The following is a 19954-nucleotide window of genomic DNA, read 5'->3' as shown; positions in this document are numbered from 1 at the left end:
CATACTGCGCGCGCGATGCTGCACCCAGGAGAGCGCACGTGTGCCAGGTGCGAGCGACAGAAACTTGGCGCGCATTCACGACGCGGAGGGGCAAGCGCACGCAAGCACGACTTTCGGCCGCATCGGAGTGCTGCCGCATATCGAACCCGCCACGCAGCCCTCGGCAGCAGAACGCCATGGACTGTGACCACACTTGTAGGGGGCGCGTCAGCGCCACGAACCGCCATTCGTGCGTTCGGTCACGTGCTAAGGCGAAGCTCACTGCTTTCACTAGCGAGAAAATATTTTTTTCTTCTGGTGTTGCGTACTTGCGTAATTGTAATACTCCCACCTTTTCGAATTACTGTCTTTTGTTTCATGCGTTAACGTATTGCATTGCCGCGTCATTGCCTATTTGCGTAGTGCACTTTTATAGGAGCCCTCACTGTGTGCTGCTGTACTTTTGTTCTGCCAGCTGTCCGTTGCTGTCATTTTGCAGGGGAAGCCACATCGTTAAGGTACTCAGCATACAGTACCTTTGTGTGGCTGCTCCTTTCTGAAGGGCAAAATGGCATTAAGCCCGAAGGGTAGAGCACACAAAGCAATAGAATAAGCTTTGGTGCTGCGCTGAAGCTCCTTAGACGCTGCTCTAACAAAAAGCGAGGACGATATATTTGCAAAAATCTTATACATCTAGTTCGATCAAGAGCGAGTGCAGTCCAAAACAAGAAAACGTGTGCAGGTAGAGGCTACACACAAATCTAAATGTAGGAAGAGCATATTAAAATAAGTACGCACAAACGCCGCAGTTTCGTTCGAAAGGTGACCCATATTGATAGCCATAGCAAAGTGTCAGGCAACTACACGAAGTAAGGTTCGTAGTTTTATCGGTCGCATAGATTGCAATAAACATTCGCTCACTAGTTAACGAGCACGCTGTCAGGCACGCACAGGCAAACGTGAATCTCACTTAACGGCCGCGAACACTTACTGCCGCAACGCTAATTATGTAATTAGGTAATTATGTCAAATTATGTCACAATTGCCTCGCGCGCTCTATTATACTCGCGCGAGGTGCGGAGGAAAACGTGCGAGAGTGACCCGAGAAGGATGGTGGCTTATTGGACGCCACGTGATCGTGCGCGCTATGGGGGCGAGGGGAGCGCGCGCGCCTTCCTTGCTAGCCCGCACGCGGCTCGCGCAAGGCGAGGATGATCGCGAAGGCGATCTGTGGCGCGCCCAGCCTTTGCGACGGTCTTGTCGGTCTCGTATCGACCCAATGTTGCCGCGGAAATTTATTCATTTATTTATTTAATATACTTTCAAAGCCCGAAGGCATTGCAGAAAGGAGTGGGTGAACATAACAAAAACATTGTGCAATATATAAAGACATATTCAACGTGGCGTTTCATGAATGCTGGTTTTGAAGGTGTCGGTATCCAGGATGGCTGCAACGGTGGCGGGAAGGTGGTTTTAATCTTTGCTTCTGCTAGGAATGAATGCATTACTACAAAGTTTAGTACGTGAAGACGGCACACCAACTTTGAAACTGTGGTCACAGCGAGATGATATGTGCGACGGTTGGGTGATGGTGATGTGGTGGTAGATTTTATGGAATAGCGAAAGGCGGAAGCACCTACGACGGGAAGAAAGTTCTGGCAAGTTAAGTGTTGTCTTCATTGAGGTAACGCTAGTATGTCGGGAGTAGTTTGATAAGATGAAACGCGTTGCACGATTTTGAATGGCTTCTATGCTGTTTATCAGTGGAATGTTAGCCGGGTCCCAAATGGCGCATGCGTATTCTAGTTTGGAGCGAACTAATGTTTTGGAGAGAGTTAGTTTCAGTGACGATGGTGCGGATGAGAAGTTTCGGCGCAAATAGCCCAACATGCGATTGGCATTGCTACATATAATGTCGACATGCATGTGCCAGGAAAGGTTGCTGGTGATGTTTAGTCCAAGATATTTGTACGATGAGTCAACTTACAGCGGGCTATTATTTAGGAAATATATATGCAGATTAGTAGTATTGGTACACCCGCCGCGGTTGCTCAGTGGCTATGGTGTTGGGCTGCTGAGCACGAGGTCGCGGGATCGAATCCCGGCCACGGCGGCCGCATTTCGATGGGGGCGAAATGCGAAAACACCCGTGTGCTTAGATTTAGGTGCACGTTAAAGAACCCCAGGTGGTCGAAATTTCCGGAGTCCTCCACTACGGCGTGCCTCATAATCAGAAAGTGGTTTTGGCACGTAAAACCCCAAATATTATTATTAGTAGTATTGGTACGTTGTGATACGCGCATGCATTTACATTTGCTTAAGCTAAGCTTCATAGACCACTTGTTACACCATAACAGAACGTTATTAATGTCGTCTTCAAGTTTACGAGAATCATTAAGGTCAGTAATCTTATGATATATAACGCAGCCATCAGCAAAAAGCCTAATAGTTGAAAATTTTACACAGGAAGCAAGATCATTAATATAGATTAGAAAAAGTAGAGAACCGAGAACCGATCCTTGCGGCACGCTTGACGTTACCGCGAGGGGCGCAGACGACGAATTGTTCGCGATTACGTATTGTGTTCTAGTAGCAAGAAAGTTTTTAATCCACTCCAGTACTAGCGGGTCAATGTTAAGAAGACTAAGTTTATCGAATTACTAGTAGGTTATGGGATATACGGTATCGAAGGCTTTAGCAAAATCGATAAAAATGCAATCGGTGTCAAATCCTAAGTCAGTGGTAGAAAAGAGGTCGTTAGTAAAGCAAGCTAGTTGCGTTTCGCAATTGATGGGCCACGAACGGGCGAGGTGCTGCCTGCGCTGTGTCGCACGTGACCAGTGTTGTTGTGTAGTGAAGCGGCACCTCCGCAAGCTGGAGCGACGAGCATTTTTCCCGCAATCGGCAAAGCTCGGGGTCATCTTGCTGGGCGGAGGCTAGAGCTTGGAAATCCACCGGGCCAGCAGGCACAGCGCCGATCCGCGACAGTGTATCAGCTGCACGATTTTCGGTTCCAGAAATATGGCAGATGTCCGTAGAAAATTCGGAGACGAAGGGACGTTTCTGAAGCGCACCTTCTGAGTACCAGGAAGTCTTATTCATGAAAACGAAGGCTAACGGCTTGTGGCCGGTGAAAATGTAAAACCTATAGCCTTCAAGAATTAAAAAAAAAAAACGGGAATGCTTGACAACGCCCTCCCGAAGGTGACATCTCCCTCCCGAAGGTGATGTAGCGAGCTTCTGTGGGTTTGAGGCGCTTTCAGAAGAAGTCCAGCGGCAACCAGTCTGCGCCACCGTGCTGCTGCAGTACTGCACTCACTGCCGTGGTCGACGCGTCTACCAGTTTTGGTGTCGGGCAACACATGAATCAGCAACATTGCAGTAGCCAACCACGATTTGACTTGCAGTGTTTATGCTCCAAGGACCAGTGGAAGGTAGGCGTTTCTTTTCTTTTTTTTTGAGTCGCGACGCAGCAGGCCGGTAAGTGCCTGAAAAGCTTGCGCACAGGATTGTATGAAGCGCCAGTGAAAATTTATGAGACCCAGAAACTCGCGCAACTTTCGGAAGGAGGTTGGAGAGGGAAATCCTCAATTGCCCGCACCCGTGATTCCAGTGGCTTGGTGAAATGTGATGGCCTATAAAATCCAGGGCTTCAACTGCGAAAATGCATTTCTGGAGCTTTAGGCCAGGCCGTGTTCATCCAGTCGCTCAAATAGAAGGCCAAGGTGCTCTTTGTGCTCTTCGTCTGTGCGACTTGCTACGAGAATGTCATCAAGGTAGACGAAAATGAACGTGAGTGCGCGCGTAACCTCGTCCGTGAACAGCTGCGTAACAGCTGGTTAGCCGGTAAAAAACAAAACTGTACTGCAAAAGGATAAAAATGTGCACGTGTGAATATATATATATTCACACGTGTATATATATTCACACGTATATATATATATATATATATATATATATATATATATATATATATATATATATATATATATATATTGTCACGTGGTGGTGACGTTGAAGAACACAGTAGCAATACTGTGAACGACAAAACTAAATTTTATTGGGCGAACCTGTGCCCACAAAACAGGCTACACTTGTAGCACAACGATAGCGGCGAACACGGTCGGCGATCGTCGAAAATCTGATCAGCGGGTCAAGCGCGTCGGCTTTTATAGAGCAGTCGTCGAATGTTCCAGACTAATCGTTCGGACCCGCGTGCCTTCCACAAAGTTCTACACCATTCGCGTCACGCGATGAAATCAGATAACGCCAGGTTCGGCGACAACAGACAGCCGGGTAGAAGCATCGACAACATTCCAGAAACTTCGGACACATGCAGGCGCGCCCCGCGCCGCGCGATCACACCCGCTAGGCGGCGAAACGCGGTCGCCCGACAAGGACAAGTACATGTGTCAACATATATATATATATATATATATATATATATATATATATATATATATATATATATATATATATATATATATATATATATATATATATATATATATATATATATATATATATTCTTTTTTCAGATGTAGCAGGGCAGCATCATACCGTCTATACAGTCCGTCGTAGTCAATTGGACTGCGAAGTATAAAAAAGCTCGAAGCCATATCCAGCGTACATTACGCTAAGCGTACCTCGATCTGCGCAAAATTCTACTTGCTTGCGTTATTTATAAAACACGAAGCACAGATCATTTGCGGCACTTGCTTGATCCGCAATCGTTATTTGCTCAAGTTACCTATTTTACCTCTCAGAGCACTGCGTCAAAAACGACATGGCACGAACGATTTGGAGAACTTAGTTTACCTGTCTATGTTCGAGTTTTCTTAAATTAAAAAAAAAAAACAATGTTTCAGCAGATAGCGATTCCCAACGAATATTTATAGCCCCAATTTTATCTAAATTCATTCTTTCTTTGATTTTTTCCTTTTTTCTTTGATGTGAAAGTATTCTTGCCGCAAACGACGCGGAATGAACGAGCAAGCACATTCCGTCGCCGAGCTACGCCGTCTCCTGCAGTCAAGAGGAATGGCTTTCCTGCTTAACATGAATGCGTCGACGAGCAAGTAGGAGGACCTACGCGCAACTAGGGAGCATATACTACTCTACGTGCATTGCGTGCGTAATGCTCCTATGCTGGATCCAGGATGGATGCTATGAGCGTCCCCTTTAATGGGGGGGTTGGATTCCGGCACCAAGCTCTTTATATTATATAGCCTAATGTCCTACCTATGTCAAAAAAGAAAAAAAAGGAAAAGAAAAAACCCACGACGAATTCCCCTAACTAAACTTTCTGAACCCCCATTGTGAACTTTGTTTTTGCATGTCTCCGTTTTTTGTCGCTTTTCTCCTTTTCTTCCACCGATCTTCCAATTGCCTCTTACTAATCTTTATTGCGGACATCTTTACTTTTCCATTGCTCTCGCTGAACCCAAGGGCTTCAAGGAGGCCAGTGGTGCCTAAATCGACTGCTGGGCGGATGTATTCACATTCTAATAAAACATGCTTCATCGTTTCCTTACCTTTACCGCCGTAAGCATCTGCTTCTTCTTCCTTCTTATATGTAACTTAACAGGTGCGTGTTTTAAGCCATCCTGATCTCGCTTCGAAAGGTAATGAGCTTATATATATATATATATATATATATATATATATATATATATATATATATATATATATATATATATATATATATATATATATATAAGCTCATTATTATATATATTATATATATTATATATATAAGCAAGCTGGAGATAAGTCAGTGGGGGAATATGGCATTGGTTCTAGGAATAGCAGGGGAGAGTTATCACTAGAGTTTGCAGAACAGAATGATATGCGGATAATGAATACCTTCTTCCGCAAGCGGAATAGCCGAAAATGGACGTGGAGGAGCCCAAATGGCCAGACTAGAAATGAAATAGACTTCATACTCTGCGCTAACCCTGGCATCATACAAGATGTGGAGGTGCTCGGCAAGGTGCGCTGCAGTGACCATAGGATGGTAAGAACTCGAATTGGCCTAGCCTTTAGGAGGGAACGGAAGAAACTGGTGCATAAAAAGCCGATCAATGAGTTAGCGGCATGAGGGAAAATAGAGGAATTCCGGATCAAGCTACAGAAATCAGCAGAACAGAAGAGATATTCGGCCTTAAAGGGACACTAAAGGTTACTATTAAGTCAACGTGGACTGTTGAAATACCATCACAGAAACGTCGAAACGCTTGTTTCGTGCCAAGGAGAGACTTATTTTAAGAGAAAATGCGTTCTGAAGCGTCCGCGTACCTCTGGCGCAGTTCAAATCGCCCGCCCTCCGATCGAGGAGTACTGACATCATGGTCTCATAGTGACGTTGCGCCATCGGTGAGTAGAACGGCGTCCGCAGACGGCGCTACGGCTTTTCTGCGCAAAACGCGAACGCGCGGCCAGAAACAGAGCCAAGACAGAGCCGACAGCAGAGCGAAAGTACAGTGGCTAGAATAGGGAAGTGTGATGAACGCGCCGGCTCGCGCGTGGCGCTTTGGAAGGAAACTTCCAGGGGGCGCTGCCACACGCATACACGTCGGCAGCGACGGCGGCTAGCAGCCGCAGTGCAGGGGCCCTGCGTGGAATGCGATCATCCGCGCGCGGTCAGGAATGCAATAACAAATAAGAGAGCTTCACACTACGTATATGCTCGCTCGTTCATGGCTGCAAATTGCTATATAGTAGCATAGCTCCTTACGAATCACAGGGCGCCAAGGTAACAATCCGATTGAGCGCACATCGATGGTAGAATGCACCTTGTTTTATCTGGTTATCGAACGCAAAGCAAGAAAATTCCCAGTGGTAACTCGGAAGCAAGCATTTTATTTTCAACACATTGCTTGCACAAACAACTCATATTTTGAAGAATTGCTTAGAATCTGTAGGAAGCAAACCATTCTCAGTCATCGACGATATTTTGATACGCAACACGCCAGAGCTGGTGCTTTTTTTTTTCACGAGAACAACAACAAAAAAACATTTTGTTTAAATAGTTTACAAGCAGTTCAAACAGAACGTTGTCAGCCTCTGCTAAGTGACGCGCCTGAGCTTCAGGTGCTCCTTTTCACAGGAAAACGCGCTCTCTTTGTTGAGTGCCTTCGTGTAGAAATGTGCAAACGGGTGACCAAAATAAATTTCGTAACCTGGTTGGTGAATTTGGGGCCATGCTGTGCACAGCCTAGCATGGCGTCATTTTTTTTTTTTTTTTGCAGGCAGAAGACAAGCTTTTCCAAGAAGTCACTGTGCAGCTCGTTGTAACTGAACCAGACCGAAAAAAGTAGTTTCAAGGGCGTCTACATATGAGAAGAGCTTCTCAGAAGGGTATATGAGGCCCCGCAGAACTTGATGAACATCGCCAGCTATTCTTTGGCCTCGTCGGCGAAAACAAGGAGCTCGTCAAAGCATTCCTTGCACGCAGTCTTCAGGATTGTCTCGTGTACAACATACCCTGCCATGTAGAAGACTAGCCGCGGATCGCTCATCTTTTCAAGGTACTCATGGTATGGAAGCATTGCGAACTTCTTTATCACGTGAGAAGCTTCTTCTACCTTCCCGCTATGGCTTGCATCCTAACCACTGAGGAGAAAGGTCAGATCGCCCCCTTCACAGTTGCCACTCCTGGGCGCTTTGACCAATTCGTAAAAACTCAAACAGTTCACAACGAGCAAGAATTGGGCAGAAGAGGGATTGTCATTGCAACCAGAAAATCGTCTAATGATACCAAACAATTTCTCTAGGCAGTCTTGCCTCAGCCGGCACGTCAGCAGCTACTTAAAGCCAAGTTTCTCACGAAGGTACTTCATTAAATCAAGCGTGGCATGAAGGGTGACCCTTAGTCCCTTGGCAGTGCTTGCTGAAAGAAATCCTGCTGGTGTCGTTCCCGCGTGAGCCTCCTATCGGTTTAAGCAGTCTCATACATCCTTGACGTGCCTTTCATGTTCAGAGTCAGGTTTCAATCCCTCAGGTGGAATCCGTGCTGTCATTGCTTTTACTAGCTTCCACATTAGCAGAACAAAGGCTTGACTTGGTGCGGGGTCACTCCAGTGCTCCTTTAATTGCTTCTTGTAGAAAAACAGGCCCCGAAGCACCTGGGGAATGAAAAGGTGCAATGCCAGGTTTACCGTCATCTTTTCAAAGTTGTTAGGTCTCACGTCAGCAAGAGTGATCTTCGGCATCACATTAAGGGTAAGTGGACACTTATCCTCTATGTGTGCTGCTCTGATGTGCTCAGTATAAACAGACCCTTCAGGCCTTTTGCACCTTGCTTTAAGAAGGCCATTTCGAACACATTTTATCACGCTCGGAAAATCCGAAATGAAGAGGAGTCTTCCACTGTCAACAGGATATGGTGCAGATGGTTTTATGGACGTCGAGGAGCCAGAAATCACAAAAAGCCGCCACATTGAGCGGTTCCATGAAGCTCCGTCCGCCGTGATATAATCTACCTTCAGCCCAGCCTTTTCTGCGAGCTACACGGCTTCTGTTAAGATCTTGCACAAAAGCAGCCTTCACATCTCCCCTGGAGGCGAAAACGCCGAATATCTGGTGCCAGCTAGGAACCAGTGAAAGGCTGAGACATGATCACAAGACCGTGATTGCAGGGAAGATGTTTGTCATTTTCCAATGTGAATTTTCCCCAAGTCCACCACTCCTTCTACTTTCCCTCCTGCGCCAACATTCAAGAACTCTGACAGCTTCATTTCGTCCACAATCAGGCCACCATGGCACTTGAATTCCTCAATAGATTTCGTTTTTCTTTCAATGCCTGTGATAATAGCAGGGCCAAACCCATCCTTGTATTTCCGCATGTGCACCTTCAAACAGCTTCCGCTTGGGAGGATGAGTATGCCTTCCCGCCCGACGTGCTCGTCGAGCCTCGAGTTTTTCATTAGCATTATCACGCAATTCAGCAACCAGTCCGGATTGTACTACATACCTTTCGTTGATTTTTGGCGAGCAGCTTGAAAGCATTGCATAACAGCAAGTCTTTGCTTCGGTGGAAGGGCGTGTAACCGGTCTGCGAGGACGCCCTTTTCAAGTTCTGCATTTTTGTCTCTTCAGTTTCTAAATAGTTTGAGTGTAAAGTGACAGCTAGGCTTTGAGCCGGCAAGTGGCTTGTGCGTGCGCTCTTCTACGTTTTTAAATTGCTGCAGCAGAAAAAGGAATGAGCACTACTTCTCAGAGGTCAGGGCGCGTGGCGTTGCTGAAGCAGCAGAGCCGGCGCAACTCGCACCGGGCGACGTGTAAACGTCAGCGCGCGCCCCCTCGCGGCTCCCCTGTGGGCGGCTTCACTGCGTCTCGTAGGCGCTCCGTGCTGGTCGCCACACTTCCCTATTCTAGCCACTGTAGCGAAAGCGAGAGTATGGTGGCTAGCGGAAGTAGAAACGAATTACGTCCCACATTACGTCCCACGGCACACGGAGAGTCCGTTTTCGTTAAACTATAGGCTGCGGCGAGCTCGCAGCGTGGTCGGCGTGATCTATGAGAAGCGACGAGCCTTTTCACACTCTCAACAGGGCATAAAAATGTGCGAATCGACGCAAAACTCGGCCTAGAAACGTGCTTCGCCACAGCCAGGGCTCAATACGACCCAAGCTGGCACGACCCAGATGTCGTTTCCCGCACCGCCACCAGGCGCCGCTACTATACCTCAAACTCCAGCGCAAGACGCCCATAAGCTGGTACTTCATTCTATGACGCTAACTTCGACGCTCGTCGCAATGGACCCTGACATCGACAGATTGGCTCGCGATGGTGAGCTCAACTTCAGCGATTTGAGCACCGACGAGCGCGACCTGCTGCTGAGGGCTCGCACTGCCGGCGTCGTTGAGTACTACGACGGCGGCCTCGACACCGGCTCTCCGGAGCGGGAAAGCAACGAGGGCTTCCCACGACATCACATGGACGTGGCATTCTCGCTGCTTGTTCCAAATGAAAGTTTCGCGAGCCAGCATAACCCTCACAGCACGACGCGATAACGAAACTACTGAAACTCCAAAGCGTGCGCGGCGCAGAGTCGAGCGCGCAGAATCGAGCGAAAACGAAACCTTTCGAACACCCATATTACTGAAGGGCAACGTCAAAATGTTATTTTTTCTTAGAATCGAATAGACGTAGACAAATAGCATTTTTTCCGTCTTATAATCGAATGAAATGATATTTTTAATACGAGTAGTTGAGTATTAGTAACACGAATTATGAGGAGTCCTTTCGTCATCGGGCTAGTACCGGAATGTCGCTGGGGGGTCTCAAATCGTGTTATGCATTTACCTCAATTTCTCGGTTACTAAAGCTCTGTTCGCGATTATATTGACGCCTTAGACGTTCTAGAACATTGCTCTACCACTTTAACTTGAGTTCCTGGTAACCTTTAGTGTCCCTTTAACTCAGGAAGAGGACCTTAGTGTTGAAGCAATGAACGACAATCTTATGGGCATCATTAAGGAGTGTGCAATAGAAGTCGGTGGTAACTCCGTTAGACAGGATACCAGTAAGCTATCGCAGGAGACGAAAGAGCTGATCAAGAAACGCCAACGTATGAAAGCCTCTAACCCTACAGCTAGAATAGAACTGGCAGAACTTTCCAAGTTTATCAACAAGCGCAAGACAGCTAACATAAGGAAGTATAGTATGGATAGAATTGAACAAGCTGTCAGGAATGGAAGAAGCCTAAAAGCAATGAAGAAGAAACTAGGAATAGGTAAGAATCAGATGTATGCGTTAAGAGATAAAGCCGGCAATGTCATTACTAATATGTATGAGATAGTTCAACTGGCTGAGGAGTTCTATAGAAATTTATACAATACCCGTAGCACCTACGACGATAATGGAAGAGAGAAAAGTCTAGAGGAATTTGACATCCCACAAGTAACGCCGGAATAAGTAAAGAAAGCCTCGGGAGCTATGTAAAGGGGCAAGACAGCTGGGGAAGATCAGGTAACAGCAGATTTGTTGAAGGATGGTGGGCAGATTGTTTTAGAAGAACTGGCCACCCTGTATACGCAATGCCTCATGACCTGGAGCGCACCGCAATCCTGGAAGAACGCCAAGATAATCCGAAGAAATAAGAAAGGGGGTGCCAAAGACTTGAAATATTATGGACGATCAGCTTACTGTCCGTTGCCTAAAAAGTATTTACTAAGGTAATCGCAAATAGAATCAGGAACACCTTAGACATCTTTAAACCAAAGGACCAGGCAGGATTTCATAAAGGCTACTCAACAATAGACCACATTCACACTATCAATCAGGTGATAGAGAAACGTACGGAATATAACCAACCCTTATATATAGCTTTCATTGATTACCAGAAAGCGTTTGATTCAACCGAAACCTCAGTAGTCATGCAGGCATTACGGAATCAGGGTGTAGACAAGCCGTATGTAAACATACTGAAAGATATTTATAGCGGCTTCACAGCCACCGTAGTCCTCCATAAAGAAAGCAACAAAATCCCAATAAAGAAAGGCGTCAGGCAGGGAGATACGATATCTCCAATGCTATTCACAGCGTGTTTACAGGAGGTATTTGGAAACCTGGATTGGGAAGAATTGAGCATAAGAGTTAATGGAGAATACCTTAGTAACTTGCGATTCGCTGATGATATTGCCTTGCTTAGTAACTCAGGGGACCGATTGCAATGCATGCTCACTGACCTGGCGAGGCAAAGCAGAAGGGTGGGTCTAAAAATTAACCTGCAGAAAACTAAAGTAATGTTTAACAGTCTCGGAAGAGAACAGCAGTTTACGATAGGTAGCGAGGCACTGGAAGTGGTAAGGAAATACATCTACTTAGGGCAGGTAGTGACCGCGGAACCGGATCATGAGACTGAAATAATCAGAAGAATAAGAATGGGCTGGGGTGCGTTTGGCAGGCACTCTCAGATCATGAACAGCAGCTTGCCTTTATCCCTTAACAGAAAAAAAAACAGTGTATAACAGCTGTGTCTTACCGGTACTCACTTGCGGGGCAGAAACCTCGAGGCTTACGAAAAGGGTTCTACTTAAATTGAGGACGACGCAACAAGCTATGGAAAGAAGAATGATGGGTGTAACGTTAAGGGATGAGAAAAGATCAGATTGGGTGAGGGAACGAACACGAGTTAATGACATCTTAGTTGAAATTAAGAAAAAGAAATGAGCGTGGGCAGGACATGTAATGAGGAGGAAGATAACTGATGGTCATTGAGGGTTACGGACTGGATTCCAAGGGAAGGGTAGCGTACCAGGGAGCGGCAGGAAGTTAGGCGGACGGATGAGATTAAGAACTTTGCAGGGACAACATGGCCACAATTAGCACATGACCGGGGTTGTTTGAGAAGTATGAGAGTGGCCCTTGCCCTGCAGTGAGTGTAACCAGGTTGATGATGATGATGATGATGACGATGATGATGAGCCGAAGTATTTCCTGGCCCTGTATTGCCAATGTCTGTTCACTGTTTTCATTGAATACCATAACACCTGATTTTCTAACGCTAAACTTCAAACCTAAATTATCGCCTTTCTGTCCACAGATATTTGCCAGACGTTGCAAATCACTTTGCTTGTTAGTTAGCAACACAATGTCGTCCGCGTAACATAAACCTGGTATGTGCTGCTGTACTACTGTACCCGCCTGTTTGTATGAGAGATTAGACCCAATATTACGTCCTTCTGGCGCCTTCTCCATCCTCACCATGTACATCATAAACAGCAGTGAGGATAAAGGGCACCCCTGCCTCAATCCCTTGTTGATATCAACTTTCTCCTCACTCCTCATCATTTTCCATTGAACGCAAAAGGTATTTTCTAGGTAAATCTCTCTCAAAAGTTGTAGACAATCGTCGCCTAAACCTCCCCCTTCCAGAATATCCCAAAAAATGTTGCGGTCTATGTTTTCGCACGCTCCTGTAATGTCTAAAAAGACCACATATATAGGTCTGCTTTCTACTATTTATGTTCAATACACTGAGTAAGAACAAATGAGTTATACAAACGGCTACCCATTCTGAAGCCATTCTGAAGTTCTCCCAAAATGCCATCATTCTCAGCCCGTTCTTGCAGCTTTAATTTGATTGTCTGCATTGCTAACCTTTGCATTACCGATGTAATGGTCAACAGACTTTCTCCACTTTACTTTTATAAATTAAATTTCATTCTACTTTGTCGCCAACTGTCTGGTATTCTTCTATCTTTTGATGCTTTTTTTCACTGCTTTCACCATAGCTTCCTTACTTTTTGGTCCTAGTTCATTAATCAGCCTAACGGGAACTTCGTCTAGCCCTGTGGCTGTGCACTTAGGGATTTTTTCTTCGGTTTTCTTCCAGTTGAAATTTGTCAGCACCAGCGCCTTTTCCTATCTGGTTCTCTTTCATGATCTTTTTTTCTTCAAATAGAACCTCTTCATTGCCTTGGAAAAATTCGGCTGTTATTTTTCGGATGTGATCTAATGCCGCTTCCCCTTCCAGTTTGTTTCCTTCTTCGTCTAGGATATGTTGTTGTATTGTTGACTTCCCGTCTAATAAATTTGTGTGGTTCCATAATATTCTAGGTGCGGCCTTCTTTTTGACACATATTTTTGACAACCAACGTGCACTTTCACCATCTATTTTTGCTTGCACGAGTACTTGAACCATAGACTTTTTCTCCCGGTATATTTCCAATTTACTGGCCACTTCCTCCAGCGGCTACTGCGCCTTGTTTGCCTGCCTGTGCTCTCGGGATGCTTGATCGCTTCTCGTATCTCCCTGTTCCACCAGCTTTTCGGTTTCTTTTTCTCTTTCCAACGAACATGATTCTCTTTCCGCATTTCTGTCGTTAATACACTTGGAAGCTCCCTATATTCCCACTCTTAGCCATTTGCAAAGTTCTTCCTTGACTCTTGTGACTATATTTGTTATTTATTCAGCATTCAAATTTGGACTGGCCATTTAGCACTCCTTGCTCTCTTTATCCCAACTACATATCCCATTTCCAAGATGATTCCTTTGTGGTCACTCCCTTTCTCGCCTATGACCATTTGTCTCAACTTATCATGAATTTCTTCTGTCATTAGACAGTAATCAATAGTCGACTGCTGCGTGCGGCTTTCAAGGCGCCCCCTGTAGGTCCCGCACGGAGTGTATACTCACTTTCGGCGGCGAACAGCAGCGATCCACTGTTCTCGACGCTCTCGCTCGTGTGGTCGTCCGGGGAAGGAGTAGAACGTCGTCTCACTCGAGTTCTCGTACGTGTTTGAACAGCCCACTACGCAGCAGTTGTTTCGAGACTTCTTCCGAGGCTTGGTCTGCTCTTTTCCGCCCACCATTTTCCCCCTGCAACACAAACGCAAGCGCAGGGGCAGGACAGTCCCGTGAGAGCTTCGCAAGGTGCCGTGCTAGTGGCGCCTAAGTCGCACCATTGCTTATGTGTTGCATGAGTGCAGTGCACTTGAATTTCTAGTACACTGTAGCCTGAGACAGCAAAACAACGCTGTTGCCTTTCTTCGATCAGTAATGTGCTGCAGTAATACAGACATTACGTCAAACGACAATAGGTGGCATATACGATATCGTTGCAAGATCTCAAAAATAAACACAACTCACCTACAAAGAAGGCGCACACAGCGAATAAATGGCCTAAGACAAAGCTTGTAGCACCAATGTAGTGCAATAATGCATTACAACATACAAATTCATTGCACAAAAATGAATTGCTTGATTCTCGCCAGGCAATAAAGAACTTGTACGCTCAAAATAACGCTATGAGCATCTGTCAGGATGGCCGAGCGGTCCAAGGCGCTGCGTTCAGGTCGCAGTCCGGTCTTCCGGGCGTGGGTTCGAATCCCACTTCTGACAAAAATTTTTTTTTGGTTTTTACTCGTGAGAATTTATTTACCATCATTTCTTCGATCACGGTTCCACACGCATAGAGAGCAGGCTGTTTTGAGAGACTCCGTTGGTACTACGTACATTTTTGTCTTGGGAATAGCTTCGTAATAGTGTAGCAGCGTTCAATATGCGTCAACCGGCTCAACGAATATTGAACTGTACTCCACATTCGTGTGCTCACCGTAACCTGGCCAACCCTTGTCATGTTTTGTTTTTTATTATTGTTGTTATTATTATTGTTATTTGTCTGGAATAAATACATATAATGTCCGATAGAATATATTTTGGCTGAACCATTTTTTGTACAAGTCTTAATTATTCACGTGCACTAGTAGTGTCGGGCTCTACACGCCGTACTTCGCAACCAGCGGTTTATTATATCAATATTCAGTATACAAACGAGTTGACTCCGTGCTGTGGTTTACCCAGGGAACACTAGGCCTGAAGTAATTTGTTCTTTCACACTTAATGAACTATACGTTATAGATCAGTTTTTCGCTTGATGGCCCTGGCCGCTTTTCCCAGACAGTTTTCTCGTTTCAGACAACGCTATAGCCTAAATACGCGCGCGCAAAGAAGGAACCACGGCTTCGCCTAGCTTTGACCGCACTTGCCCGCAAAGTTTCCGTCTTCACAAAGTTCGATGCCCTTTACAGGTGCTTCTCTCCACAGCTCAGAGATGGCGCGACGAGTCTCGCCGCGAACCAGTTCCGCAGTCAGTGGCCAGTGCGACGTCAGAGCCTGTGCGCCGCCATATTGCTACAGGCTGGAAGTAATTTACTTTTTTTTTTTCGTCTGTGACTCGCCTCGTCGTCGCTGTGATGGTCTCGGTTCCGAAGGGCAGGTGCAACTCGGTTCGCCCTCGCCGTTTGTAAAACGAAGAAAAACAGATCAACCGATCTGAAAAGAAAAAATAGTGTGCTCGTCGCCTGGTTCATCGTGCGTGATTTCGTGCGAGTGTGTGTGCTCGAAACGTCGCCGCCGTGCGTTTTTTTCTTCTGGGCGGCTGGCAGAGCAAAAACGCCGCGCTGTGGATTGCCGTGAGAGGAGGCCTTTAGGCTTACGCCTCGACATCGGCCGCCGCCTCCACCACCCCGCTGTCATCGGGACGCACGCCGGCGCTCCCTGAAACTAGCCGGTAAGTACGACCACGGTGGCGCCCACACTCGCAGAGGCCGATCTGCGCCTTCGTAGGTGCATTTAAGCCGGCACGTCGATGCCGGAAGGGTTGAAACACGCTATTACAGCCGTCTCGCGTGCGAAGTCGCACATTCGTTCATCTGACTGGACTGTGGTAATCTCTTATTGCCGTACCGCGTTTGATCTGCTCGGAGACGAGCGGAGCGCACATGGATGTGGCGATCTCCAGTATGTCGCGTGAGCGGCCGTCCGTACTGCGCCGTGTCCCTATTGCAAACCGTTTCTCGGGCGAGGCTTGTATGACTCACGCGTCGTTGCTCGAGCGTGCTAACGAGAACAGACCGGCAGAAAAAGCGAGACGAGCAGTCCGTAGTGACTGTCAAACTTTGCGGTGTAGTCAGCTCAGCTTAATTATTTGTAAGTTCGCAATGAATGGGTAGTAACCCTCTGTTGGCTACACGTTCTCGTCGCGACGTGGGTTCTAGACATCGCCGCGTGAGAGCCTCGCAACGCTGGCGTGTGTTCATTCTTCTGTCTTCTGCCATACTTGCGCAGCATTGTTCTAACTTTCTCCCTTGCCCACCAAGTTCCTCAACTGGTCGCTCAGTCAAGCGCCCGGGGTAACCAGCCGTTTTGTTAACTTCTTGCTCCCCGCTAGAAGCGGAGTCCTTTTCTAGTCTGGCGACGTGCATTCTGCTGCTCGCTCGGCGAACAGCTGATCATCGTGGGGCGGAGCTGTGGATTGGCGTTTGTCAGGTCCGTGGTCACTCGGTCGTTCTTTCTGCACAAAAGTTCAATAGCCGACCGTGAACTTTAGATTCACGCTGCGTCATCTTTCACTTTCGGCATTGTGGCCTACGCCATGAGCCGACGCATTGAATGGCTGCGTGGCGTCGTCTGCGCATGGGGCCGTCGCCCAATCGCCAAAGTGCTTTAACAATGCTTAACATAACGCCTGGGCAGCCGCATTATTTTGTCGTTGAGACCGTCTTGATGGCTGCCAATGTCAATTCGTTGCAAGTTTAGCTACAGATCGCAATGTACCTTATCATTCATTTATTCCGTTCCGGTACACCGTCGCACATCGAATCATCATTTTTTGAACATTTGAACAAGTGCTTCATGCATTAATTTCACTTCTATAATTGCTAGCATCTGTTTTGCTTAATTCATTTAAACAGCATGTTATTGTGCTCAGATAATCTTTTTTTATCTAGTCGTTATGTTTTACGTCAAGAAACGAATAAGCTGATAGTATTGTCCACTTGAAAAACCGTTTTCACCAAACGGTGGCAATTTTTGCATGCAAGTTCTAGAATCGCGAAATTGCTGCTGTAGAGACACGAAGGAAACATTAGGCAGCTGGAAATTCGGTAAACCGTCGCTTGGTCTAAAATGTGCTTAAATATCACCAGGCACTTGGTGTAACCAAGTAGTTCGAGCTCATTTTCATCTAGGTTTCAGTTGCACATAGCTTTTGGGGTTACACAATAACGCTAATAATCTGTGATGTTAGCAAACACACCTATAGAGTACTTTACTTATGAGGTACCAAGATGCATGTAGTTTCATAGTATTGTACTTTGGTGATTTCATAGAATTCATTTGAACATTGCCTGTTCAATTGACCACAGTGGCTGCAATTCCAGTGGTGGTTGCGTTGTCCAAAAACGTTAGTCTATTGTGTGCACTATAGAGAACACCAGCTGGCCAAAATTAATATGGAGCCCTTGTAGTAGTCCCTAGCAGTTTCCTTAGTATTAGTGGTAGTCCTTGGTAGTTCCTGTGTTGATTTGGGGCTTCCATCAGTTAATCCTATTTGTTCTGACTCTAGGGTATGGTATTGACTATGGTACTGACTGTTTTTGTTCCCTACCTTCATTCTTATGGCTGCAGTGATTTTGCCTACTCTGCCTTCGCAGTGGCTTGACCCAAGTTCTTCAGTCTTAGAAGGGGTGGTGGCACTATGTGCCTTCGTTGATTGGTCACTTGACCAAGTGCTGGGTTTCAAGGCACTCAAGCATGCAGCAGCATGTTGCTGCGCTTCAAAATGCATGGATGATTGGAAAGAAGTGACATTGCAAACTAGTTCGAAAAATAGATAAATAAGAAGTACCACAGATCATACATGCCAGCCACTGTGGAACAAAGTAAACAAAAAAAAATGACAACACAGTGCACTATGTCAAGCTGTTTATTTTCACAGCAAACGAGCATGCTTTGAACAATGTCACATGCAAAGGCAATCATAATGAACAAAAAGTGCACAAGTCAATGTCGCTTTTGGTGCCTGTTAAAAAGGAGCAGTTGGAAGTAGTGAACTGTGTTGTCATCTTTGTACTGATCTTTGCTGTGCTCAAACTAGCATGTACAAAGTCACACTAACATCCAACAACTTGTACTGCCAAAGGTTGACTTTTCTTACAGGACAGTGAGTGGCACTTGGATACTGTGAGCCTTCATAGCCTTGTTTGTGCCCCATTCTGCTGGGTGAAAATATTTTACTGAGTGGTCAGGCCCTTTCTGTACAGTCCTGAGTTTGGCTAAAATATGAAGGTTGCTCATGTCTGCTCATAGGCTCCTGTATTTTCACAATGCCTGCCCATTCACTCTTTTTAGCATGAGAGGCAGTGGTCCAAAATGACAACAGCAGATTCCCAGACATTGTATACCCATTGTAATCCCTCTGTCATTATCACCTCATTGTCATTGTCGTCATTGCAGCAGCGTCATACAGTCATTGCAGTGCTGTCATCATTGTTCCATTGTCGTCACTCCAGCTTCGTGAACTGGATATCATCATTCCTGATTCATCATCTGACTCTCTTCTTGGGCTCATCGTAATGCTTTCTACGCCAACTCAGTGCCCTCTGTTGTCTTGTAGCTTGCGTAACTAGGCATATATTAACTTTGCATACAGCAAGCCTTTTGTAGGAAACTGAGCAATACCTTGAATTACCAGAATTTAATGTATCTGAAGGATCATTGAGCTAAGGTCGTAGTTGTCTATGTATAGTGCCTATGCACCACCAAGTTTGCAGTAAAATTCTGGTGAATAACTGCACCACCTGCTCTTGCAACCTACGTTTCTGATTGTCACTGTTGCAGTTAGTTCTTGCGTGGCAGACATAACCAACCTATTTACATACCTGCCAACCCTCCCGATTAACCCGGGAGACTACCGATTTTTGACTTAACTTTCGAATTGTATGATCACTGTCTTATATCTCCCGAAAAGTGGTTTCTGTTTACGCAATAATGTTTTTTGCAAAACCGGCACCGCGGAATCTACAGCCACATCGTAATCGTCAGCATCACCAACGGCCGCTCTAGCATGCACCATAGCACTAGCACCATTGGTATCATCGACTAAGCAGTCGAATACGGTGCCTAGTAAGCCGACCAAAGCCAGAGCCGATGTAGCTCTTGCATTTCACGCATGCCTTGCTCCATGGTGCATCTTGTTGCTGCTGCTTGTGTGTATGATTAGTGTTGGCTAGGCGTGTGTGTGCAGTGCACCGTGTGCTTGACGCCATGGTGCTATCAAAGCCCAAGAAAAGGTATTTGCAGAATTTTTTGTGATCTTATACGTCTGAATTTCCGTGCTTTTTGACATCAAGAAAAGAGGAACATTTAGCATTTTGTGCAGTGTGTAGATGCGACGTCAGCGTGTCTCACGGTGCCAAAGGCGACTTGAAACTGCACGTTTTCACAGCGAAGCATCAAAGTTATGTTCGCACCGCTGAGCAGCAAGACAACATAGTGAACTTCTTCCGGAACAACTGTGACGACAGTGTGATTTGTGTTGAGTGCCTGGTTAAGGGATTCCTCATCGAACACGACTTACCCCTTAGTGTCAGTGACCACGTTGGGCCTCTTCTATAGAAAATATTTCCAAAATGCGATGAGGCAAAGCGTTATGGATGTGGATGCAACTCTAAAGAATGCGGA

General features: G+C 46.1%; 2 protein-coding genes and 1 non-coding gene across 3 annotated transcripts in view; 2 read left to right on the top strand and 1 right to left on the bottom strand.

Moving 5' to 3' along the window:
• LOC142587400 (uncharacterized) overlaps nt 1-19954 on the bottom strand; it is a 46969-nt gene that overhangs the window by 22178 nt on the left and 4837 nt on the right. The window contains exon 2 of the mRNA XM_075698388.1: nt 14126-14308. Coding sequence (XP_075554503.1) covers nt 14126-14301 — 176 coding nt within the window. The 5' untranslated portion in view covers nt 14302-14308. The remainder of the gene's footprint in view (nt 1-14125; nt 14309-19954) is intronic.
• Nucleotides 14747-14830, top strand: TRNAL-CAG (transfer RNA leucine (anticodon CAG)). The gene has a single exon. It is a non-coding gene; the product is annotated as a tRNA-Leu (tRNA).
• Klc (kinesin light chain) overlaps nt 15634-19954 on the top strand; it is a 170971-nt gene continuing 166650 nt past the window's right edge. The window contains exon 1 of the mRNA XM_075698382.1: nt 15634-16001. The gene's annotated coding sequence lies outside the window, so the exon portion shown is untranslated. The remainder of the gene's footprint in view (nt 16002-19954) is intronic.

Source organism: Dermacentor variabilis, chromosome 7 (assembly GCF_050947875.1).
Source record: "Dermacentor variabilis isolate Ectoservices chromosome 7, ASM5094787v1, whole genome shotgun sequence".
Classification (NCBI taxonomy): Eukaryota; Metazoa; Arthropoda; class Arachnida; order Ixodida; family Ixodidae; genus Dermacentor; species Dermacentor variabilis.
The sequence above is the reverse complement of the archived record's forward strand: the minus strand, read 5'-3'. Positions and strand labels throughout refer to the sequence as shown.